Source organism: Pediculus humanus, genomic scaffold, assembly GCF_000006295.1.
Source record: "Pediculus humanus corporis 1103172107410 genomic scaffold, whole genome shotgun sequence".
NCBI classification, from domain to species: Eukaryota; Metazoa; Arthropoda; class Insecta; order Psocodea; family Pediculidae; genus Pediculus; species Pediculus humanus.
Window position 1 is genome coordinate 40459 of NW_002987035.1, and position 25498 is coordinate 65956.

The 25498-nt window shown below is 29.5% G+C and overlaps 2 protein-coding genes across 2 annotated transcripts; both read left to right on the forward strand.

Moving 5' to 3' along the window:
• On the forward strand, positions 1 to 5768 carry Phum_PHUM060620 (Phosphatidylinositol-4-phosphate 3-kinase C2 domain-containing beta polypeptide, putative; the record flags this gene model as incomplete). Its single annotated transcript, XM_002423408.1, has 18 exons — positions 1 to 304; positions 378 to 707; positions 788 to 1204; positions 1514 to 1721; positions 1823 to 2002; positions 2085 to 2345; positions 2446 to 2616; positions 2699 to 2924; positions 2986 to 3132; positions 3205 to 3450; positions 3568 to 3853; positions 3928 to 4078; positions 4171 to 4327; positions 4407 to 4642; positions 4711 to 4911; positions 4985 to 5184; positions 5267 to 5508; positions 5592 to 5768. The coding sequence occupies 18 exons, from the start codon at positions 1 to 3 to the stop codon at positions 5766 to 5768; spliced, it is 4140 nt and encodes a 1379-aa protein (XP_002423453.1).
• Positions 5769 to 6925: 1157 nt separating this feature from the next.
• Phum_PHUM060630 (dynein heavy chain, cytosolic, putative) lies at positions 6926 to 25498 on the forward strand (the record flags this gene model as incomplete). The annotated part of the gene is made up of 59 exons (XM_002423409.1): positions 6926 to 7700; positions 7893 to 8086; positions 8188 to 8447; positions 8528 to 8761; positions 8979 to 9135; positions 9230 to 9577; positions 9716 to 10102; positions 10225 to 10481; positions 10559 to 10784; positions 10880 to 11023; positions 11096 to 11338; positions 11476 to 11656; positions 11730 to 11990; positions 12222 to 12413; positions 12488 to 12665; positions 12735 to 12867; positions 12979 to 13206; positions 13292 to 13804; positions 13880 to 14154; positions 14232 to 14345; positions 14456 to 14711; positions 14790 to 15063; positions 15163 to 15254; positions 15402 to 15556; positions 15637 to 15955; positions 16027 to 16240; positions 16322 to 16484; positions 16595 to 16713; positions 16794 to 16999; positions 17080 to 17242; positions 17314 to 17474; positions 17556 to 17771; positions 17853 to 18077; positions 18146 to 18308; positions 18388 to 18557; positions 18631 to 18839; positions 18913 to 19015; positions 19112 to 19361; positions 19438 to 19568; positions 19642 to 19857; positions 19975 to 20163; positions 20274 to 20438; positions 20528 to 20744; positions 20824 to 21098; positions 21215 to 21525; positions 21598 to 21823; positions 21914 to 22109; positions 22186 to 22379; positions 22495 to 22649; positions 22726 to 22981; positions 23064 to 23174; positions 23265 to 23444; positions 23517 to 23768; positions 23851 to 24003; positions 24101 to 24369; positions 24451 to 24677; positions 24781 to 24962; positions 25039 to 25168; positions 25281 to 25498. 59 exons carry the CDS (start codon positions 6926 to 6928, stop codon positions 25496 to 25498), a joined length of 13011 nt encoding a protein of 4336 aa, XP_002423454.1.

A 25498-nucleotide genomic window follows, 5' to 3' on the forward strand; every position in this document is an offset into this window, starting at 1 on the left:
ATGACTAATTATCATCATATTTATCATATTTTAATTTTAACATTTGTTTTTTTTAAGAAACCAAGAAAATATAAACTCTATGAAGAAATAAAAAAGAAAAAAGCAATTTTAGTCAATTCTGACATTCAAGCATTTTACGATATGGTTAAAAATTTAAGAGCTCAGTTTGAATACAAAGACTTATGCACTAATGTTGGTTTAGTTATTAGTCCTACAATTGAAAACAACTTTACTATTACAACTAGTATTAAGTTAGTAGTACATTCAACAAATTATCAACAGCCGGTATCTTTTACTTGTGATTGTGAGTATGGCATTATTTTAATTTTCTTTTTTATTTTAAAGCAATTTATTACATTTTTAAAAATGATTTTCAGTGAATTCAAGTGTTGAGCATGTCATCGTACAGGCTATTTGTTCTTTTGAAGGAGACATTGTTGGTTCAGTAACAGATTATGTTTTAAAAGTTTACGGATTGTCTGAATATTTCACATCTGAAACATGTTTAGGAGAATATGAATACGTTCATCAATGCATTAAATTAGAGAAAGATGTAATCCTTTCGATAATACATATATCAGAACTCAAAAGGCCACTTGCCAGAACTGCTAGGGATGACATGAATCTTAAAAATTTAACAATTGAAGACCTTCTTCCAAATGAACCGGTGCAACCTATAACATACACAACATTGAAAATTCTTTTAGGTAACATAACTTTCTTTTTAATAAGTTTCCATAAATTGTTAACAAAAGATAAATGATTTTTTTTTTCCCTCCCCTTCCAGAAACGATCGAAAACGAAATGGAAGGAGCATTAAAAGTTATATCAAAGTTAAATTCCAGTCAAAACTCTAGTAATTTCTCTTTACAACCCATTCGTGTTCAACAAGCCGTTAAAGCAGTTTGCGCTCTCATGGGACATGTTGAAACCATTGAAATAACGGAAGCCTTAGCCTTGTTTTGTCAAATTTGCTCAATGGTTACCTGTAAAACTCTATCGGAGGATTCGAAGGCAAAAGTAACATTTGACGATGGAGATTATTCGATTGTAGAAATGGGAAGTTCCGCACTGAAATGCATACAAGAAAATTTAATAGTTCAATGCGATAAAATAAGGGAAGCAATCAGAGGGTTAATAGAATCATATTGTAATGCATTTAATGTCGATTTTACCCTTAGTAAAACGAATCCATCATCATTAGGTAAATTTTTTTTTTTATTACAAATAATTTATTTCTCGTTTTAAAAAAAAAAAAAAAAAAAAACTACGAAAAATTTTCTATACAATTTTTTAAACCTTTAGTTAAACTTAAGATGCGTTGGGAGTTATGTTTTTATGTACCCAGAATTAATGGGAAGATGAAATATTCCTGTTTTTAAAGCAGCGCCCTTTATTCGAACCTCTTATTATGTTATTTATTTTGGTAGGAACCAAATTCCCATTTTTAATATATTAAAATTTAAATTATTTTTATAAATTTAAATAACGATATTTACAAACGGTGTTTCAGGCACGAAATCAATTTTGGAATTTCAAGATACCATATTGGTAAACATAGGATCTCTCCATCGTCTTCAACCTACCTGGACGCATACGGCTTATGTTGTTTCTGCACAGATTTATTACGGAGCGAGAGCAATTAAAGAAACGAGTATTTGTTTGACGGATGTAGCAAAAACGAGTACGAGCTTTTACAATAGAGTTGTTTTTGATTCGTGGTCTGTATTCTTATGCTTCACATTTATGATTACTTTAAAAAGAAAATTCAATTCCTTAATTATTATACAAATTTAAAAAAAATTTTTTTTTTTTTAATCAGGTTGAATTTGAAAGGTGTCACAATAGCTTGCTTACCAAGAGAATCACGATTGGTTTTAACTTTATACGGGTTGACCCTACTACCACCTGATCACGAACAGAGCAAAGCTAATCCTGGTCAGCCACAATATGAGCAAATCGAATTGGGATGGTCCGCCATTCAGTTTTTTAATTACGAAGGGTACAACACATCCTTTTTTTTTCTAATTTCATATACCGAAAAATGAAATAATAATAATAATTTTCCTTTTTTTTGTTTGTAGGAAGTTAACTCAAGGTAGTTTTCTTTTATCTTTGTGGCCGCCAATAGCTAATAAGAGGTTTAGCCCAGCCCCTGTTCCTGGTACTCATCCGTTACAAAATCATTCCGTTCTTTATATAAATTTACCATATTACGGAGGAACGGTAGAGTTTCCAGCATTACCAAAAAATGACACGAAAGCACCCATGTACGATTTTGAGAGTTTGGATATTAATACTCAACAATTGCTTCTTAATATATCGGAACAAGACTCATTTGCTAAGTAAATATCGTATAATAAGATGAAGTTTGTGGATATTTTTATTTTATCATTTAAAAATAAAAAAATAAAAAAATTTTATTAGAACAAAAAAAACAGATAGAGAAATATTGTGGGAAAAACGTCATTATCTTCACGGTATTTCTCAAGCTTTACCAAAGGTTTTATTAGCCACACAAAATTGGGATTTCACTTCACTATCCGACCTTCATGCAATGGTTCGTTGCTGGAGTCCAATGGAACCCCTGTCTGCACTTCAATTATTGTTACCCTGGTAATATTAACAATTTTGAAATTTATTATAATAACATTTTTAAGATTAATGTTTACAAATTGTAAATTATTATTCGTTACAGCTTTCCAGATTCCGTTGTTCGTTTCGTAGCCATTTCCTGGATAAAAGAATTGGGAAGTGATGAATTAGTAGATTATTTGCCTCAATTGGTTCAAGCTTTAAAACACGAAACGTATGATGCGAGTCCTCTAGCAAAGTTTTTACTCGAAAGAGCTTTAACATCTCCTAGAGTTGCACATTACTTATATTGGTTACTTGTTCAGACATTGCCTGGATCATCTCCTCAGGTATTTTTTTTAATACTAATTAAATACTTTATTTTTTTACACAACGATTTAAATGTTTTAGAATACTTCTGAAGTAACAGCGACTGATGAAAGTTCCGTTGGTATATATCGTTACCATAGAAGACTTCAAATAATGCTACGTTCTCTCCTTGCCGTTTCTGGAGAAACACTTGTTCAGCGATTAATGGCTCAACAAGTTTTAGTCAAAGTATTAAAATACTAATGTTATTTAATTTAATTTAATTTAATTTTATTTATTTATCATTTCGTTTGGTTGTAGAGTTTATACGAAATAGCGGAAAGTATAAAAAAAACAAAGGAATCGTTGAGATTGAAAACTTTGCAAGCCGGACTGGAAACTTTACATCATTCATTGCAAGAATCTCCAGCTCCTTTGCCTTTGAGTTTATCCGTATGCGTCGTCGGTATACAAGTTCGAACGTCATCATATTTTCCCTCAAATACTCTACCATTAAAAATTAACTTTATTAGCGACGAAGCCAAAATATTTCCAGCTATATTCAAAGTAGGTTTCAGCAAAAAAAAAAAAAAAAAACTATTTTTTACGTCGTACATGAATTTTTTTTTTTTTTTTTTTTTAATTTACCTTTTTTTATAATTCATCGTCTGGATTTCCGATCAGATCGGAGATTACTTGCAACAAGACATGTTAACAATGCAAGTGATAAGAATTATGAATAAAATGTGGTTGAAAGAAGGTTTGGATTTAAAAATGATTACATTTACATGCTTGCCTACCGGTCACAAAAGAGGAATGATTGAATTGGTCGAAAGTGCAGAAACTTTAAGAAAGATACAAGTCGAACACGGTTTGACGGGATCTTTTAAAGATCGTCCGATTGCCGAATGGCTTGGAAAACATAATCCATCGACTTTGGAGTACGAGCGAGCCGTTAAAAATTTTACAGGTAAATGAAAAAAAATTTTTTTTTTTTCTACATTTAACGGTTCATTATTAATCGAACGTCATTTCCTGTTTTAGCCTCATGTGCGGGTTATAGCGTGGCAACCTACGTTTTAGGAATTTGCGATAGGCACAATGATAATATAATGCTCAAAACATCCGGACATTTATTTCACATTGATTTTGGAAAATTTTTAGGTGACGTACAAATGTTTGGTAATTTTAAAAGGTAATTTTTTTCTTTTTTATTTTTAAATTTATATTTAAGAAAATTCAACGTGTAATAAATTTAATTTTTTCCCTCTTTTTTTTTTTCTCCAGAGATCGTTCACCGTTCGTTTTAACTTCAGATATGGCTTACGTGATAAACGGAGGCGATAAACCATCACAAAAATTTCACCATTTTGTCGATTTGTGTTGTAAAGCTTTTTGCATTGTACGAAAACACGGAAACATTATATTAAATTTATTCGGTTTGGTGCGTTGTCAAAATATGAGTGTCAACGAGTAAAAAAAATTTTCTCCCTAAAATGGCGTATTTTTGAATAATTTTACAGATGGTATCATCTGGAATACCTGGCGTTACTTCGGATGCCGTACATTACGTTCAAAAGGCTCTCCTTCCGGACAAATCCGATCCGGAAGCTTCTGCTGTTTTTGCAAGAATGATTGACAGTTCTCTCAAATCGTGGTTTACTCAATTAAATTTTTTTTTACATAATCTTTCGCAGTTGCGATTTAGCGGAGATCACAACGACGGTGATCTTTTAAGTTTCATTCCAAAGCGTTACACGTAAGTTTTCCCCCCTCCTCCCCCCCACGATTTTCATTTATCTATTTATTTATTTTTTGTTTTTAAAGCTGTGAAGAAGAAGGTAGAATTTTACAAGTAAAAGTTCACGGATGTCAAAAAAGATACGATTCCGAAAAATATTATATATACATATTAAAAGTCGATCGGGAAAATCAACCGAATTCAACGTATTTGTTTAGAAAGTATAAAGAATTTTGTGAATTTCATCAAAAGTTATGCACCATGTTTCCCCTGGCTAAATGTTACAGGTAAAATAATTTTTAAAAAAAATCACCGACAAAATTTATTTTTTCTTCTTTTTTTTTTTTTTTTTTGTTACAGTTTGCCATCGGGGATTCAAATTGGACGTAGTAACACTCAACAGGTTGCAGAAAAACGTAAAATAGACATTGAAAAATTTTTAGTATCTTTATTTAAAATGGCGGATGAGATAGCACATTCCGATATCGTTTACACATTTTTTCATTCTTTGCTGAGAGACGAAGAAGAAGAAATAGATATAAATAAGAAAAAGATGAAAGGTTTTATGTTTGTTATTAAAATTTTATTTTTTATAACTTGGGAATAAGTTTAAAAAAAAAAAAAAAATTTTTTATACAATAGGAAAAAAAATAAGCGAGGAAAACGAATCGCACATAATCAAAGGTCAAATAAAAGTATCAACGCAATATAGGAGAGATACATTTGTTGTTATGATACATCATGCTAGGGGATTACCAAAATTAGTCGCCGGACAAGAACCTTCAACGTACGTTAAAGTCTACCTAAGGCCGGACAATAACAAATCCACTAAAAGAAAAACCAAAGTAGTCAAAAAAAATTGTCATCCTTCTTTTATGGAAATGGTAAAACAAACCAAAAAAAAAAAAAAAAAAACTAATTTGGTTTTAATGATTAAGAATAATGATGATGTAAATTCTATTTTTAGCTTGAATATAGGCTTCCTCTGGATGTGATCCGGGAAAGAAGTCTCGAAGTGACAATATGGAATCATGACACTTTACAAGAAAACGAATTCTTAGGTGGGATTCGCTTGCCGCTAAATAATTTTCCATTAGATAGAGAAACTTGCGAATGGTATTCCCTAGATAATTTAGTCAGATGATATTAATTGACCGTTTTAATGTAATTAATTATTATTATTATTAAAAACATTACAAAAATCTGGGAGACCTTAAATAATACTGTGTTTAATAAAAAAAATAATTATATTAAAGTGCAATTAATTTTTTTAATATTATTATTATTAACTATTATTTATTGTTTATTCGTAAGTTTGCCTTTAAAGGTCTATAATTCATCTTCCAAACCTTAAATTCCCTGATTATTTATATAAACATGGGAATAAGTATTTAAAAAATATATTGGTATCATGGAATGCAACAGCACAAAAACAAGATTAATCTTTTGCAAGGTTTAAGCTAATGGAGTCTCAGAGTTTCTGTTTATTCTGGATCTGGAATCTGTAAAAGTTGGGAAAAAAGCAAGAAATTAAAGAAAATAATTTTATTATTTTGATTTATAGTAAAAAGGTTCTTTTTTTCATGGCCAACACATGGCCAGGGCAAGACAAAGAATAATATCTGCAGCAAAACTTTCGAATAAAAAAATTTATTTATTTTTTTTTTAATATGGAGCAGTTGATGATCAATATAAAATTATGGAAAGAAAAAGTTTGGAAATGATTTTAAAGGTAAGTGTCAAAGTTAAAATGAAAAAATTCTTCTCAATTTATTATTATTATGTTGGTGTATTAAAAATTAAATTTGAAATGTTGAACTAAATACCTGATCAGAGAGAGAGAGAGAAATAGTGTGACTTAATTTTTATTTACCTAAATATAACTCTAAATTAATCTTATAAGATATTTTTTATTTATTTAAATAATAATATCTTCATTAAAAATTAAAATGAAATTTTTTAACTTAAATAAAGTTTATAATCCCTTCTCATAAAGCAAGGTTGTATGAAAAACTTTTTTTATTTAAAAAATTTTAAATTATTTTTGACAAATAATAATAATAATAATAATAAATGCGCAGCCTTCTAATAATTTATTTACAAAAAAAAATATATATATATATGTGTGTTAAAATGTGAAAATATTTACATTTTTATTAAAAAAATTATTTTTCACGTTGAAGTTGTTACAGTAAACTGTACGAAAATAATAATAATAATAAAACAAAAAGAATTTCCAATATAATATGTATTAATAATTAGTTTTACATTAAGTAGAAAAAAAAAGTTTGAATTTTCAAAATGAGTGACGATAACCTTAGAAATGACAGTTCAAGAAATCTAGACATAGAAGATAAAGAGACAAAAAGTATGAGAAGGAGTTACCAAGTAAAAGGAGCTCACGAAAAGAGCTACCTTGATTTAAGTCAATTAAGATTTTCTTTAAAAGACAGAGGAAATTCAGAAAGTTCTGAATCGGAGAGCAATGGCGATAGTAATCATTTTCACAGGAGTGTTAGTCAAATGGTAACAAATCATCCTTCATTAAATGGTTCTGAAATAGCAACTTCTCATTCAAATGGTAATATTACCTCAAGAATGGAATTAATACCAAGACAAGATGTTAAATTTATGAGAAAATTTGCTAAATCATTAAAAACTCCGAAAATATTTCAAGGAAGGTATAATTTACAATCAATATCGAATATAGATGTATATGAAAGAAGAAATTACGATCAAAGTAATTTGACGTGTCTTCCTCCGAGAGGAAGTAAAGAAATAAACATGCCTAAAGGCATTGTGGGTACGGGAAAACCAGAAAAAAAATACAAATATGTTATGAAAACATTGAATCCTAAAAGGCGAGGTTATTATTCTGAAACAATATCACCTCTTTTGAGACCTGAACGTATACTTGCTGCAAGACACAAAGAAATGGAACGTTTTCGTCAATTTGCTATAGAAACCGAGGGAGAACATTTTGAAGGTGACGAAGAAGATCTTGATCATGATAAGAAAAAGTCGTCAGATGATGGTGATGAAATAGAAGAAGAAGAACATCCTAAAATAAGAAAAGGTTTGTTAATTATATTTATTTTTATAAATTTTTATACTATGTCTATCTATAAACTTACTTTAAACACCAAGAAATATGAAAACATTATACCAGACGTAGAATGTTCGAGAAATAGTTTTGTGTGTGCGTGTGTGCAAGAGTGTCACATTACCAAATGAATGAAAAGGAATAATTTTTTTTACTTTCTTGCAGATTTATTAAAAGATTGGCCTCCTATATATAAAGTATTAAACTTTGAGCCTGTTTTAGCAGAATTTGATCTTCCTGTAGCTTACAAAGAACCAAATATTGCTGCTAAAGGAAGCATGCCAAAATATGCCATACATTTAGAAAATGTTCCCGCCGTAGCTAAAAGTCGTAACTTTTTACAACCTGAAGAAAAATGGGTTGTTTACGAATCAGAACCTCATATTGTAATTATTGTTTTATTTTTTAAAAAAATATAAATGAAAAAAAGTTAATAATTATTAATATATTACGTTTTTAGGCGTTTCCAGTGAAAGCATTTAGACCGAGATGTTTTATTTTACACGTTGTCGAACCAGGAACTCTACCGCGAAAAGTTTACGTCGAAAGAAAAAGACGTTTGTATTTGTCGCAAAATATCGAAGAATTATTGGCGGAACATGGTTTAACAGACGACGATCTTCTCCCGCCAAAAACCTCAAAAAATGAAGATCAATACAGTTTGTACGGATCGTCGAGTTTTTTACCATTGGAATCATTTGACGATGAAGAATTTGATCCGTGGTAAAATAATATTTTAAAAATAAAAATACAAATCAAAGGTAATTATTTTAAAATTGATAATTAATGGTACTTATCAGTTCTGTTGAAGACTGGTTAGCACTTGGAAAAATAAATGGAATACAACATCCTATACCGGCAGTTGGTTTCGTACCTGTATCATCGCAAAAATTAATTAATTTCGAAATAGGAAAAGCATCCATGAGGTACATAAGTAAAAAAAGTAGAATTTTAACAAATATGGCCAAAGCTAAAAAACTTAGAAGCGATGTAGAAGAATTTCATTATTTATGGATGGATGTTGCTGTAACGAGGTAAATGATTTTGGATTTATTAATTCAACACATTTTTTTTTTTTTTATAATTGATTATATTTGTTATTATATTTAGTTATTATCCAGAAACAAATACTTGGGGAATTGTTACACTGGATGGAACACAATCAAAATTTCGCCTTCCACGAATTTACGTTATGTTTCGAGCTGAAGATCCATTAAATTTTACTTTTCGAGTTTTGGATGCTGTTTTAAGACGAAGACACACGGAAAAATTAATTAAATTTAATATTTATTGCGATTGCATGCCTCTTGAGGGTTTGGATGAAGTTAGTGAAAAATCAATGGAAAGAATTTACAAAAGTATAACGAGAAATGGACTTTTAAAAGATATTGAAGAAACTTTAAATTTGGTATGGACTCAACAATTCATGTTAATCTACCACCCTTTGACAGGATAATCTTTTGACAAATTTTTTATATATATATATATTTTTTTTCATTCAGTTAAAGGAAGACATTCAAATAGAATACAAAAAATGTTTAGCATCTTTGAGCTTTCAAAACATTATTGTTAAATATCCGGAAACGTTTAAATTTATTGAATTACCAGAAGAAAAAACAGATAAAGTTCCAGAAAAATGTCTTGTTGATACATCAATGGCTGATTTTAAGGGGACAAAAGAAAAATTTGCTTGGCTATGGATTTATGTTATAGATGAAACTTATTTGGGAATGATGCATGTTGTCACTGCTTGCTTGAAAATAAGTACAATGAATTTTTTCACAGCTAACTATGGAAAAAGTATTACTCTAAAAGAATTCGATAGCATACAAACGAGTTGTACAAGTAATGTAAGTTTAACAATTCTCAATAATTATTTTAATACATTGAAAACATTATTAGAAATTACCTTATTGTTTTTGAAAAAAGGTAAAATAATACACAATAATACAATGATTGGGATTTTTTTTTTTTTGATTTTTTATTAGCTAATAAAATTTTTGAGAAAAGAGTGGGTTGATTCTGTTGTGACAAATGTAAGAATGTGTCTTCAAGATGTTGGAAAAGGCTGGTTTAATATAAAAGAAAAATCATGGCCAATTTATGAATTGTCAAAATTGAGCAGGTTCATGGAACTCATTAAATTCAGAATGCAAACCGCTCTCAAATACTTAGTGCAAAATTCAATAAATTTATTTTTGAAAATAATTGAAACGCCCAGTGCAATTTGCCAATCTATAATCGACGAAGACTTTGTGTGGGGACCAGACTTATTAACAACACAATTCAAACCTGTTAATTTTCCTATATTTACTTTAGCATTAAACATTGGTTCAGATACTCCTTATTACACCACCAGTCCAGAATCATTTGAGGTATTTTTTTAATGCAAAAAAAAACTTGATGCAGTGATTCATTATATAATAAAATTTAACAGTTAACAGAGACATAAAAATAAATTAAAGAATTTTTTTTAGCTTTTTTTAATACATTACAGGAAATATTGATAAAATTATTTGATAATTCCATTGCTCAAAGCCATACAATACCATTGATTCATCCATATCTTTTATTGAATCTCAGATTTCCAATGTCTTTTCTTTCTTCCATTGGATTAATGGATCCCCTTGTTTCGGGAAAACGTGAACTATTAAGATCATTGATAAGAAAATCAATAATACCATTAAAAGCTTATGCTAGAGAATATAAACAATTTGCAGAGCTTTACAATATTGATGTCAGCCTTTACATGGAGCAAGTTTAATGACATATAAATTTTCTAGAAAAAATAATAATTAGTTTTAAATACTAACAATAATAAAACTTTCTAGAAAATTAGCTGCTCAAAATTTACCAGCAAGTGATTTAAAAGAAGAAATATTAAAAAACCAAGAAGAAAGAGATCGTTTAGAATTACTTATCCCAACAAGTATTACAATAGGGCCTTACATAATTGCAACTGAACTTATAAGAAACAATTTGATGGAAAAACGACAGCTCATGATTGATCAAATATTAGTTTATTTATCAGAAAGATTAGACCAACATGTGAGAGAGGTGATTTCAATTAAATTATTTTTAATTAAATACTTTTTTTCATTTCAATATTTTATTTAAAATTTTTTTTTTTTTTTACAATGGAGTCTTTTTAGGTAATTGATGAATTCGATGAAATAATGAATAAAATGTCAGAAAAGCCAACTTCAATAGAACATATATTTGAAATAAAAGAATGGCTTGAAACGGTTCCGACTACCATCAGAGGATACGATGAAGTAATAAAAAGAATAATTATGGTGAGTTTTTATTTATAATATTCATTTATTGCATAGATAAAGTAAATAAAGTCGTTTTTGTCGTGGTTTTAGGATTATGAAATTTTAGATCATTTTAGCTTCGCTTTGGAAAACGATCAATTTGAAAATAAATATGCATTAATTGGTTGGCCGTATAAATTATATTCTCAAATGGAAGCGACAACAGATTTGCTTGCAGAGGAAACAGATAAATTTTACAAAATTCAACAAGCTGAAGAAGTTCTTTTGTGGGAAAAATATGATTGGTGCGTTAACGAAGTGCAAAATCTTATGTTAGTCAACGATATAAACAAGGTAAAAATTTATTATTAATCAGGTTTTTTATTTTTCCCATAATTTTCACAACGTAAAACATTTTTCTGTGTATGTATGTATCAAAGTTTCCAATCAAGCTAACTTAAATATAAAACTAAAATTTTTCTTTTGATAAGATTCACGACACGGCAGCTCATGTTAAAAAAGTTTGGAAAGTATTAAAAGAAAATCAAGAATTAGCTGCCGTCCTTGTTAGTAGGCAAAAACTTTTTGGAGTTAAAGTTACTTCATTTGATGCTCTCTCTAAATTGACCAAAGATTTTGAACCTTATAAAGATTTATGGTTGACAGCTTCTGGTACAGTGATTATTATATTCAATTATATAACCATGTTATTACATCTGTTTTAAACATGCTTGATTTATCATAGAATGGTTGAAACATTATGATACATGGATGGAAAATCCATTGTCATCAATTGATGGTGAAAGTATAGAACGCCTTCACTCAGAAATGTTTAAAACAATGCAAAAATGTCAAAGAGTTTTTATGGATAGTCCTGAAAATTATAAAATAGCTACTTACATTAAAAATGCCATTGATGATTTTAGAACTTACATACCAATGATAGTTGCTTTAAAAAGTCCTGGTTTAAAAAGTAGGCACTGGGAAGAGATTATAGCACAATCTGGTAAGTTTACACCACATGATAAATTTTATTAGATTAAAAATTGCAACTCTTGCATAATAAACATAAAATCCTTACTTTTGTTATTATTATTATTATTATTATTTATAATTCAGTGAATGAAAACATTTTATTGTTGAAATAATGATATTAAAATAGTATTTTAAGTTTACTTTTATTAAACTTTATATTTATGTATATATGAATGAATAAGGAATTTTTTTTCTTTTTTAGGTTGTTCATTTAAAGTCACTGCGAATTTAACGTTTAAAGATTGCTTGGAAGTTGGACTTGACCATCATGCAGATCTTTTAATAAAAATTTCTGAAACGGCTACAAAAGAACATGGCATTGAAGTCTCATTGGAAGAAATGGAAAAAGACTGGGAATCCATTGAACTGGATTTACAACCTTATAAAGAAACTGGTATATTCATGTTTTACAGATATACATTTTTTAGTTTTTTTTTTTAAATATATTTTGTTAAAATATATTTTCAGGTACATATATACTAAAATTACCCGATGAAGTACTTCAAATGTTGGAAGATCACATAGTGGCAACTCAACAATTTTCGTTTAGTCCTTTTAAAGGCTTGTTCGAACAAAGAATAGACGAATGGGAAGCAAAACTTCGATTGATTTCAGCTGTTTTTGACGAATGGATCGAATGTCAAAAGTAAAAATGAAGAAATTCTTTTTCTATGTAATTTGGAAAATTAAATATTAATTAATTAAAACATCGCAGGCAATGGATGTATCTTGAACCGATATTTACCAGCGAGGATATCTTGCAACAACTTCCACACGAAAGTAAAAAGTATACATCAATGGAAAGAAATTGGAGAAGAATAATGAAAAATGCATTTGATTTACCTAAAGTATATTACAAACAAAAATTTTTTCTATAATTAAATATATTTAATAAAAAAAAACGAAATAGGGGAAATCAAGAATTAGTTTTCTCAATAAATAATAATAATTGTTTTTAGGTAATTTGGTATTGTCCCGATAAAAGACTTTTAGAATCTCTTAAAGAATGTAATTTTCTTCTAGAACAAGTTTTTAAAGGTTTAACGGAATATTTAGAAGCGAAAAGAACAATTTTTCCACGATTGTATTTTCTTTCCGATGATGAATTATTAGAAATATTGGCTCATGCAAAAAATCCTCTGGCTGTCCAACCGCATTTGAGAAAATGTTTTGAAAACATTTATAAGGTTAAATTTTATCATTATTATTATTAATATTAATTTCTTTTTTTTTTTCTTTGAATTTATAAAAATTATTTATATTTTTTTTCAGTTGGACTTTGAAAGCGATTTAAAAATAACAAAAATGTACTCGGCAGAAGGAGAATGTGTTCCTTTAGTAGAACACCTTTATCCAAAAGGTGGAGTCGAATATTGGCTTTATTTGGTTGAGGAAGCCATGAAAACTACGATTCGAGTAACGATGGGAAAATCTTTAGTCAATTTAACTCAAATCGATAGAAATAAATGGGTTTTAAGTTGGCCCGGTCAAATTGTCATTGCCGGAAGTCAAATTTATTGGACTGCTCACGTAGAAGAAGCAATCATTGAAAACACTCTTCCGAATTATATTCAGTTAATTTTAGGCCAATTGGATGGATTGAGAACTTTGGTCAAAGGTCCTTTAAAAAGAGTCGAAAGGCAAATTTTATCAGCATTGATCGTCATAGAAGTTCATGCCAGAGACGTAACGCAACAGATTTTTGAAAATAAAGTGAAAAACGTAAATGATTTTGATTGGATTAGTCAATTACGATATTATTGGGTTAATGACTCAGATTTAAAAGTAAGAAAATTTATAAAAAAACCCATTGCATTATTGTTTCAGCTTATTCCATGTTCAAATGGTATTAATATTTAGGTAAGAGCCGTAAATGCTGAATTTCAATATGGCTATGAATATCTGGGAAACAGCGGAAGGCTGGTTATAACCCCTTTGACGGACAGATGTTATTTAACACTTACAGGAGCTTTGCATTTAAAATTTGGTGGAGCACCTGCTGGACCGGCTGGAACTGGTAAAACGGAAACAACCAAAGATTTAGCTAAAGCTTTTGCTATTCAATGCGTTGTTTTCAATTGTTCGGATCAATTAGATTTTATGGCGATGGGAAAATTTTTTAAAGGATTAGCAAGGTTGAAAAAAATTTGTTTTCGATAATACGAATTATTTGCATCATTGAATATTATTTCATTTTTTTTTTTTTTTATAGTTCGGGAGCATGGGCTTGCTTTGACGAATTCAACAGAATCGACATTGAAGTACTTTCCGTAATTGCTCAGCAAGTTGTTACCATTCAAAAAGCACAAATTCACAGACTCGATAGGTAAAAGAAAAATTTATACTTTGCCATAAAACAAATTAAAACATAACAATGTTGTAATTTTTAATCAGTTTACATTAACTGGAAAAAAAAAAAAAAAAAAATTATTTTAGATTTTTGTTTGAAGGAGTTGAAATAGTTCTTAAACCTTCATGCGCAGTTTTTATAACAATGAATCCGGGATACGCAGGACGTACCGAACTTCCCGATAATTTGAAAGCATTATTTCGTCCGGTTGCGATGATGGTGCCCAATTACACACTTATTGCTGAAATATCTTTATTTTCATTTGGATTTAGTGACGCTAAAGAACTTGCAGGAAAAATCACAACAACTTTTAAACTTAGTTCTGAACAACTCAGTTCTCAGGTCCATATCAATTTCGGTATTTCGCATAATGTCTATTGTTTAAAATCTTAAAATTTTTTTTTTTTACATTTAATACAGGATCATTATGATTTTGGTATGAGAGCTGTGAAAACGGTTATTGCAGTTGCAGGAAATCTAAAAAGAGAACAACCTGAAATGGACGAACGACAAATCGTTTTAAGAGCATTGAAAGACGTCAACGTTCCAAAATTTTTAAGGGATGATTTAAAACTATTTAACGGTATAATTAGCGATTTGTTTCCAAGAATGGTTGAAGATGCTGTTGATTATGGCGGTCTCGAAGAATCCATACGTTTTTGTATACAAAATCTTATACTTGAAGATGTTGATGGTAAAAGTTTTATGATTGTTTTTTTTTGAAAACCTGATAGTATCAGGTCAGTATAATTGTCATTCTAACAAAAAAAATATTTTTGTTTTTTAATTTCAGAATATGTTAAAAAAGTAATTCAACTTTACGAAACAACCATCGTACGACATGGATTAATGATAGTAGGTCCATCCGGATCAGGTAAAACTAAAGTAATTATAAAATCAGAAAACATTTAAATATTGAACCTCGTTAAAAATTTTTATATTTATTTCAATTAATTTTCTTTTTAAAAAAAAAAAAAAAAAAAACTTTTTTAGTTCAACGATTTAAATGTATAAAATTCACGGTATTTTCAGTGTTATGAAATATTAAAAGCAGCCATGACAAAACTTCAGGGAAAACCTTCTCCCAGTGGTAATCCTTTTGAAGAAGTTCACACATATGTTCTTAATCCTAAATCGATAACAATGGGTCAACTTTATGGAGAATTCGATTTGATGACACACGAATGGCAATAAATTTTTTTTTTTTCCCTCATTATATAAAACTTTTAGTCGTAAAAAATCTAATGGCGATGAATCCGTGATTTAGGACGGATGGAATTTTACCCAGTTTAGTAAGAATCGGTACGGCTGCTGAAAATTTAGATAAGCACTGGTATATTTTCGACGGTCCAGTCGATGCCATTTGGATCGAAAATATGAACAGCGTTTTGGACGATAATAAAAAATTATGTTTGACAAGCGGAGAAATAATTAAATTAACCGAAGCGCAAACAATGATGTTCGAAGTGGCCGATTTGGCAGTGGCTTCACCGGCTACCGTATCAAGATGTGGAATGGTATATTTAGAACCTGGAATATTAGGTCTTGAACCTTTTATTAATTGTTGGTTTAAAAAACTTCCGAAGGTATATAAAAAAAAAAACAAAAAGTAACTCAATAATAAATCATAAAGTAAAAAATGATTTTTTATATTTAGCACGCGGAACCACTAATAGAATCTATGCGTACTGCTTTTAATCAATATTTATTTCCGGCATTGGATATTTTAAGAAATAAATTGAGAGAAATAGTGACATCAATTAATTCATCGATCGTTTTTACTTTTCTCGATCACATGAATATAAGATTTAGACCTTTGACTAATCCCGATGGAAAACCTTTGCCTCAAAAACAATTTCTAGCGACTTTACGTGAGTGTTTTTAAGATTTTTAAAACAATTATTTTATTATATTTTTAACGTAACCATTTTTTTTTTTTTTTTTTTTTACAGCAAATCTCGTTGTGCCCTTCGTAATATATTCTTTAATTTGGAGTGTCGGAGCAACTTGCGATAATATGGGCAGAGTCATTTTTTCTGATTGGGTTAGGGAAAGAATGAAGGAATATCAACACGAACCTGTTTTCCCATCGCTTGGATTGGTGTACGATTACAGGTAACAAATTCAATATAACGCATTAAAAAAATACGTATATATAAATAATAATAATATTATGTAAAATTAAAAAATAATAATAATTATTCACATATAACTTTTTATTTCAGGCTTCACGATGGAGGATTTTCAGATCCGATTGAAGAAAGTGAACCTATTCCTCCTTACTGGATACATTGGATGGCCGGAGTTGAATCTTTTGTTGTTGCACCTGAAACAAAATACACAGGTTTATAAAAAATTACTTTTTTTTTTAGATTTTTTTTTTTTTAAACAATAAAATTAAATAATTTTACATTTATTTTTTAGACATTGAAGTTCCAACCATAGATAATATAAGAAATTCTTGGCAATTGGGTTTGTTACTTAATTCTTATAATAATGTAATATGCATCGGACCAACGGGTACTGGTAAAACATTAACCGTCGCTGCTAAACTAGCAAGAGGAATGCATAAGAAATTTATTAGCGATTTCATCGTATTCTCTGCGAGAACATCGGCCAAACAAACCCAAGTCAGTTTGTATTTAATAATTCATCAAGTTTTTAAAACCAAGTGATTAAGTTAAACCGAAATATTTTGAATTATTCGTAGGACGTAATCGATTCGAAATTAGACAAGCGTCGAAGAAATGTTTACGGTCCTCCACCTAATAAAAGACAAATATTTTTTATCGATGATTTAAACATGCCAGCTTTGGAAACTTTCGGTGCTCAACCACCGATTGAATTATTACGTCAATGGATGGATTTTGGCGGTAAAACAAAACTCATTAATATATTCAATTGAAATAATTGATTTATCACGAAATTTTTTTTTTTTTAAAAGGTTGGTACGATCACAAAGAAATCGGAACTTTTAGATCAATTATCGATACTAATTTTGTGGCTGCAATGGGACCTCCAGGAGGTGGTAGAAATCCCATAACCCCTCGTTTATTGAGACATTTTAAATATCTTGCCTTTACCGAATTAGAAGATGATAGCAAAGTAAAAATTAATTAATTTTTAAAAACTTTTTAAAAACGTTGCCTCAAATAGTTTTTAAAATAAAAAATTAAAAAATTACAGATGGTTATTTTTGGATCTATCGTTGATTCTTGGTTAAGTCGAACTTCATCTCTTCAACATTTAACAAATAAATTAGTTGAGGAAACGATATACGTTTATAAAACGGTTTTAACCGTCATGTTACCGACTCCCGCCAAAACTCATTACACGTTTAACTTACGTGATTTGAGCAAAGTATTTCAAGGGATATTAATGGTGGATCCTAGAACGATCAATGTAAATTTTACATTCAGTCAATATAATGATGGGATTTTTTTATTAAATTAATTTTTTTTGTATATTTTCAACTAACTAAAGGACTTATCCGATCTTTTGAATTTATGGTATCACGAAAACTGTAGAGTTTTCCAAGATAGACTCGTTAATAATATGGATCAAAATTGGTTTGATGATCTTTTAAAAAAAGTCATAACCGATTATTTTTCGGCTGATGAAAAAACAGTTTTAGGTACGGAAATGGTTATTTATACGGATTGTTGTAGCGATACAAGAAATTACGAAAGGATAACAGATTTAACAAAGGTACGTTCTCTGTTTTTAACATCAAAGAGATATAATAATAATAATAATGATATGACATTTGATTAAAGTTACAAAGTGTCATAGAGGAAGGTTTGGAAGATTATAACTCCAGATCGACGGCACCCATGAAATTAGTTCTTTTTCTGGATGCTCTTTCTCACATGTGTAAAATATCAAGAATAATAAGGCAACCTTTGGGAAATGCATTACTTTTAGGAATGGGAGGCTCGGGTATGAAAGTCTTGTAAATTTTCCTGTAGTGTTTACAAGTATTATTAAATTTTGCTTTTTTTTTTTTTTTTTTTGTCAGGACGTCAGAGTTTATCCAAATTAGCTGCACATATGAGCGAATTACTTTTCTTTCAAATAGAACTTAGTAAAAATTACGGGATGACCGATTGGAAAGATGATATTAAAAATTTATTGATTCGATCTGGAATTGAAAACAGAGAATTAGTTTTTTTATTTTCCGATACGCAAGTGCGTTTTTATATTCTTCTTAGTAATTTTTCATTTTATTAACATTCAAATATAATTTATTATCGTGATTTAGATCAAGATGGAATCATTTCTCGAAGATCTTAACAGCATTCTTAATTCCGGAGACGTACCGAACATTTACACATCGGATGAATTGGATAAAATCTACGTGGCAATGAGGATTCCCGTACAAGAATCTGGATTACAATCGACTAAATCAAATATGTTTGGAATGTATTGTAGATATATAAGATCAAATCTTCATTGTGTTTTAACAATGAGGTAAAAAGGACTGAAACTTTTTTGTAAAAAAAAAATAAAAGAGAATTTTTTATAATATATTAAAAAAATTTAGTCCCATCGGTGAAGTATTTCGAGCTAGACTTCGTATGTTTCCTGCTTTGGTAAATTGTTGCACAATCGATTGGTTTTTTCCTTGGCCCAATTCAGCCCTACAAGTAAATGTTTTTTTTTCTTCTTTTTTTATTTAGTTTTAATTACGGGCTTTTTTTTTTTTTTTACAAAAAAAAAATTATTCAGAAATTTTTTTTTAGTCTGTCGCTTTACGTTTTCTCAAAGAAGTTTCGGATTTGGAAGTCAGCGATTCGATACTCGATGGTATAGTAGACACATGTCAATTCATGCATTCAAGTGTTATAAAAATGAGCCAACAGTATTTAGCTCAATTAGACCGGCACAATTACGTGACTCCCACGCTTTATCTCGAATTATTATCAAGTTATTCTCTTTTATTAAAAAAGAAAAAAAATGATTTATTATCCGCGATAAAAAGGCTTCAAACAGGTGAATGCCAATTTTTTTAATTCTTGATAACTCAATAACAAACAAAAAATCCATTAACGTGTATTTTCTTTAATAGGTTTAAAAAAAATGGAAACAACTGCTAAAGAAGTTAAAGTTTTAGAAGGGGAATTATTCAAGTTAAAACCTCATTTAGATGAAGCTGCAAAAGAAGCTGCTGCAATGATGGAAAAAATAACCGCGGATACGGTAAAAAAATTATGAATAAAATTTAAATATTTACCAATTAATCTTTAAATTTTTTTTTTTTTCTCTAATGTAGGAAATTGCCGAAGAAACTAAATCGAAAGTTGCTATTGATGAAGCACTCGCAAGTAAAGTTAAAGAAGAAGCTCAAATACTTTCGGATGATGCACAAAAAGATTTAAATGAAGCTTTACCTGCACTAGAAGCGGCAGAAAAAAGTCTGCAGGCATTAAATAAAGGAGATATAGGAGAAGTTAAAGCATTGAAAACACCACCTGTTGGTGTTATAACGGTTATCGAAACTATTTGCATAATAAAAGGGATTCCTCCTAAAAAGGCACGATCGTATCATTAATATTATTATTATTATTTATTTTATATTTATTTTAATGAAAGCTGATATGATTAGGTTCCCGGTGAAATTTATGGCACTAAAATAAACGATTATTGGGAACCTGGTAAAAAAATGATGGCCGACGCTGGTCAATTTTTAGCATCACTTCTTCATTTCGATAAAGATTCAATAACCGAAGATATGATTTTAAAATTAGAACCGTATATAAAAAATCCTAATTTTCAACCTTCGAAAATAATAAAAGTATGTTTATTATTAAAATTAAATAAATATTTTGTTTAATTTTTAATATATATATATGAAAAAATCAATATGGCGGATATTGATTAATTTTCGTTTTTTTTTTAATAAAGGTATCAAAAGCATGCACGTCTCTTTGTATGTGGGTTCATGCTATGTACAAATATTATTTCATTAATCAAATTGTAGCACCTAAAAAAGCAGCTTTGAAAGTAGCAAATGAAAAATTAGCAGAAGTGCAAAAAGTTTTGGATAAAACAAAAGCAAAAATGGCTGAGGTGAATGGTTTATAATGGCGGATTGAAATCATTAAAATAAATGGAAATTTTAATAAGTTTGGAAAAAAAATTTTTTTTTTTTTTTTTAGATTCTTAAAGGTTTGGCAGAACTTGAAAAAAAATTCAAAGAAACCGAACAAAAAAAAGCAGTACTCGAAAACAGTACAAAACTTTGCGAAGATAGAATGGATCGAGCTTTTCGATTAATACACGGATTAGCCGATGAAAAAGATAGATGGATTCATACGGTTGAAAAGTATAAAAGTGGATTAGATAATATAATAGGAGATATATTAATTTGCTCTGGTAAAATCTCTTTGTCAAAATTAAAATTATTTTATTATTATTATTATTATTATTGTGAAATGATTATTAATTATTAAAGGTTCCATTGCGTATTTGGCTCCGTTTACGGATTATTATAGAAGAAAATTATTAAAATTATGGACGAATCAAATATCTGATAAAAACATACCCCATACATTAAAATGTGATCCCGTTTCCATTTTGGGAGATCCCATTTTAATACGTCAGTGGCAAATCTATGGACTCCCGAGAGATTTTTTAAGTATTGAAAATGGTGTTCTTGTGGCTAATTCGAAACGTTGGCCACTTTTTATCGATCCTCAGGGTCAGGCAAACAAATGGATTAAAAACATGGTATAACCTCCTATTATTTCTTCCCAATAATTCTCAACGAAACCTAACTCAAGCTCCAATCAAAGCAAATAAAGTAAAATAACGAATTCAGGTATATAAAAAAATTATTATTTAAGGGAAAAGAACATGGAATAACAATATCGAAATTATCGGATAAGGATTTAGTAAGAACTTTAGAAGCTTCTATAAGATTTGGTAAACCTTGTTTGATCGAAAACGTCGGTACGGAATTAGATCCAGCTTTGGATTCTGTTTTATTGCGTCAAGTATTTAAACAAGCTGGAACTTGGGTTCTTAAATTGGGTGACACAATCATTCCATATAATAATGACTTTAGGTTATACTTGACGACAAAATTAGCGAATCCACACTACGCTCCAGAAGTTTTTATTAAAGTCCTTTTGATAAATTTTGCTTTAGTTCCAAGGTAACCTTTCAAATATACTTTTTTTTTATAATATGATTTTAATCAAAAAAAAATTTAATTTTTTTTTTTTAGCGGGCTTCAAGATCAATTGTTAGCACTTGTAGTCATGCAAGAACGTCCCGATCTGGAAGAAGCTAGGAGTATGTTGGTTGTAAGCAGTGCACAAATGAATCAAGAATTACAAGAAATCGAAGATAGAATTTTATACAAGTTGAGCGTATCGGAGGGTTCACCGGTGGATGATGTTGATTTGATACAAACTTTAGAAGCATCAAAATTAAAATCTGAAGAAATCAAGGTGTGTAGTATTATTATTAGTTTTTAATTATTATTACTCATTCTTGTAATGTTTTTTTGTTAATTCTGATAAAAATTACATTACCAACAGCAAAAAGTTCAAGCAGCCGAAATAACTCAAACTGAAATTGATAATACGAGGGCATTGTATATTCCAGTAGCAAATAGAGCTCAAATTTTATTTTTTTGTTTGGTTGACATGTCAAATATTGATCCCATGTATCAATACTCGATGGATTGGTTCGTTAACATATTTATCAATAGCATGGCAAACACGGAAAAAACAGGTAATTCTTGTTGTAATTGTTTTTTGGTATTTTTTTTTTAAGGAATCGAACCCTAAAATAAAATTTTTTCTTACAGGAGAAATTAAAACGAGACTCGAAACAATAAACGATTATTTTACATTTTCATTATATGCAAACGTTTGCAGAAGCTTATTCGAAAAAGATAAACTTTTATTTGCGTTTCTTGTATGCGTTAGAATTTTAATCGATTCGAATAATATCAATCCGGAAGAATATCAATTTTTGCTGGCTGGAGGCGTTGCTAAAAAAGTCAGTGAACGATTTGTATCTATAAATGTAACAAAAGATTGTAGAAGAAAAGTAGTTAAATCCGTTATTAGAAATAATTAAGAACTTTGGTTACAAAGGTTTTCTTTTTTGGCAGAAATACAACAATCCAGCTCCCAATTGGATAACGGAACGAGCCTGGATTGAAATAACATCACTTGATAATCTTCCCTCGTTCGAACGTCTCGTCAACGAATTTAGTTCGAGTGTTGATGGCTTTAAAAATATTTACGATTCCGTAGAGCCTCACAGGTATTTGTCCATTCGTAAAAATTATATTATGGTTTTTTCAAAAGTCGCTAACTAAAAAAAAAAAAAAAATTTTTAGGCATAGTTATCCGCAACCGTGGAACACTGAACTTACCATGTTTCAAAAAATAATTTTTTTAAAATGTTTGAGACCGGATAAAGTTAGAAATGCCATGCAAGATTTTTTATCTGTAAAACTCGGTCAACAATTTATTGAACCTGTAACAAGTGATTTGCAATCAATGTACAAAGAATCCACTCCTTTTAATCCTTTAATATTTGTTTTATCTGCCGGTACTGATCCAGCTGCTGAATTAAACAAATTTGCCGACAGGGTAATTTCAAATAAAAATATATATAAACTTTATTTAGGAATCCATTTTAAATTTATTTTCCTTTTTTTTTTTTTTTTTTTAGATGAAAATGTCAAAAAGATTCGAAACTATTTCACTGGGTCAAGGTCAAGGTCCGATAGCAGAAAGAATGATGGTTAACGCCATGGATTCTGGATCTTGGGTTTATTTTCAAGTGTGTTAATTTTTGTAAAAAAAAAAAATAAATTTTTATAAAATTTCCAACTTTAAAAAAAAAAAAAAAACCTTAAACTTTTTTTTTTAGAATTGTCATTTAGCTCCCAGTTGGATGCCTAAAATGGAACGATTAATAGAAAGTATTAATCCAGAATCTGTTCATAAAGAATTTCGTCTTTGGTTAACGTCGACTCCATCACCTCATTTTCCAGTTTCCATTTTGCAAAATGGTAGTAAAATGACCGTGGAACCTCCTCGAGGAATCAAAGTACTGTCTCGTATACACATAAAGTTTTAAATAAAAGTCTTTCGATTCTTTATTATGAAAAATAAATTTTAGGCGAATCTATTAAAAGCTTATTTAAATCAAGTACCAGAATTTGCGGAATTTTTCCATTCGGAACATCAAAAAGCGCAAATTTTCAAATGGCTTTTATTCTCTCTCTGTCTCTTTCATGGAGTCTGTTTAGAGAGGAGGAAATTTGGTCCACTCGGTTTTAATATACCATACGAATTCACAGATGGCGATTTAAGAATATGCGTTTCACAATTATATATGTTTCTAAGAGAATATGCCGACATTCCATTTAAAGTAATCACATTTTTTTTTTTTTTTTGTTTAATTTTGTGTGACAAGGAGAGTAAATTGAAAAGGTTTAAATTTTTATTTAAAGGTATTAATTTATACGGCGGGTCAAATAAATTACGGAGGCCGTGTCACTGACGATTGGGATAGAAGATGCATTATGAATATGTTGACAGATTATTACAACATCAAAGTTTGCTCTTCCGATCATTATTTCGACGACAAAAAAATTTACCATCAAGTAAGAAAGAAAGAAAGAAAGAAAGCAATTTTTTAGTGATGTTAACGTTTGAATTGTAATAATTAATAAATAAATAATTTGTCGATTGAAATGACAGCTTTCAACTGAGGCAAACCTAAATGATCATTTAACCTACGTCAAAGGCCTACCACTGAATGATGATCCTTCTCTATTTGGTCTTCATGCCAATGCCGACATCAGCTGTGCACTTGCAGAAACATCTAAAGCATTGTCAACTTTGCTCTCAATTCAACCGAAACTTTCAGTTAGTGAGGCTTCTAGTCAAGAAGAAGTTACCGGAAAAATGGCAAAGATAATTTTAAGTAAAATTCCTGGTAAAATAGATCTACAATTAGCTCTTGCAAAGTGAGTTTTTATACACGAAACTTATATTTAATTAATAATGATACAGGCACGGCAAAACCTGAGATCAAATTGTCATTTTAGGTATCCAGTCCTGTATGAGGAATCACTAAACACTGTTTTAACGCAAGAAATAATAAGATACAATAAACTTTTAAATGTGATTCAAACGACTTTAAAAGACCTTTTGAAAGCATTAAAAGGTTTGGTTGTCATGTCAGCCACATTGGAAGAAATGTCTTTAAGTATTTTTAATCAAAAAGTACCCACAGCTTGGAGTTCTAAAGCTTATCCATCATTAAAACCTTTAAGTAAGTATTTTTTTTTTTTTTAATTAGCTTAAATAATAATAATAATTGTTGAAAAATTTAATACTGACAAGGGTAAAAAAAAAAAAAAAATTCTTTTCATAAGGTGCTTGGGTAAATGATTTAGACAAAAGGATAAATTTCATACAAAAATGGATAAACGAAGGAATTCCTCCGGCATTTTGGATTTCCGGTTTTTTTTTCCCACAAGCATTTTTAACCGGAACGTTACAAAATTTCGCGCGAAAATACATAATATCAATCGATGTGATATCGTTTAGTTTTCAGGTGATTGATTGATCGAATATAAAAAAAAAAAAAAAATTTTTTATTTTATTACAAATTTATTTTTTCATAATTACAGATAATGGTAGCTCCTCCTACGAAAAGACCAGACGATGGTTGTTGTATTTACGGACTTTTCATAGAAGGCGCACGATTTGATAAACATTTGAATCGGTTGATGGAATCTAAACCCAAAGAACTACACACTGGTAAGTGATAATAATAATAATATTTTTTTTAAATGTCGTAGTATCGTGCACTTCTATGTAGGCAAATTATTTCACTCTCTTTTTTTCGTTTCCAAATTTTTTTTTTTTTTAGAAATGCCTTATATTTGGTTAATCCCTAAAGAAAATTATTCTCTTCCCCTTACCGGAATATACGAATGTCCCGTTTATAAAACATTAACAAGAGCGGGTACCTTATCCACAACCGGTCATTCAACCAATTACGTTTTAGCTATTGCTATCCCCACAGATAAAACACAAAGCCATTGGATTAAACGGGGAGTCGCATTGATTTGTGCATTAGATTATTAA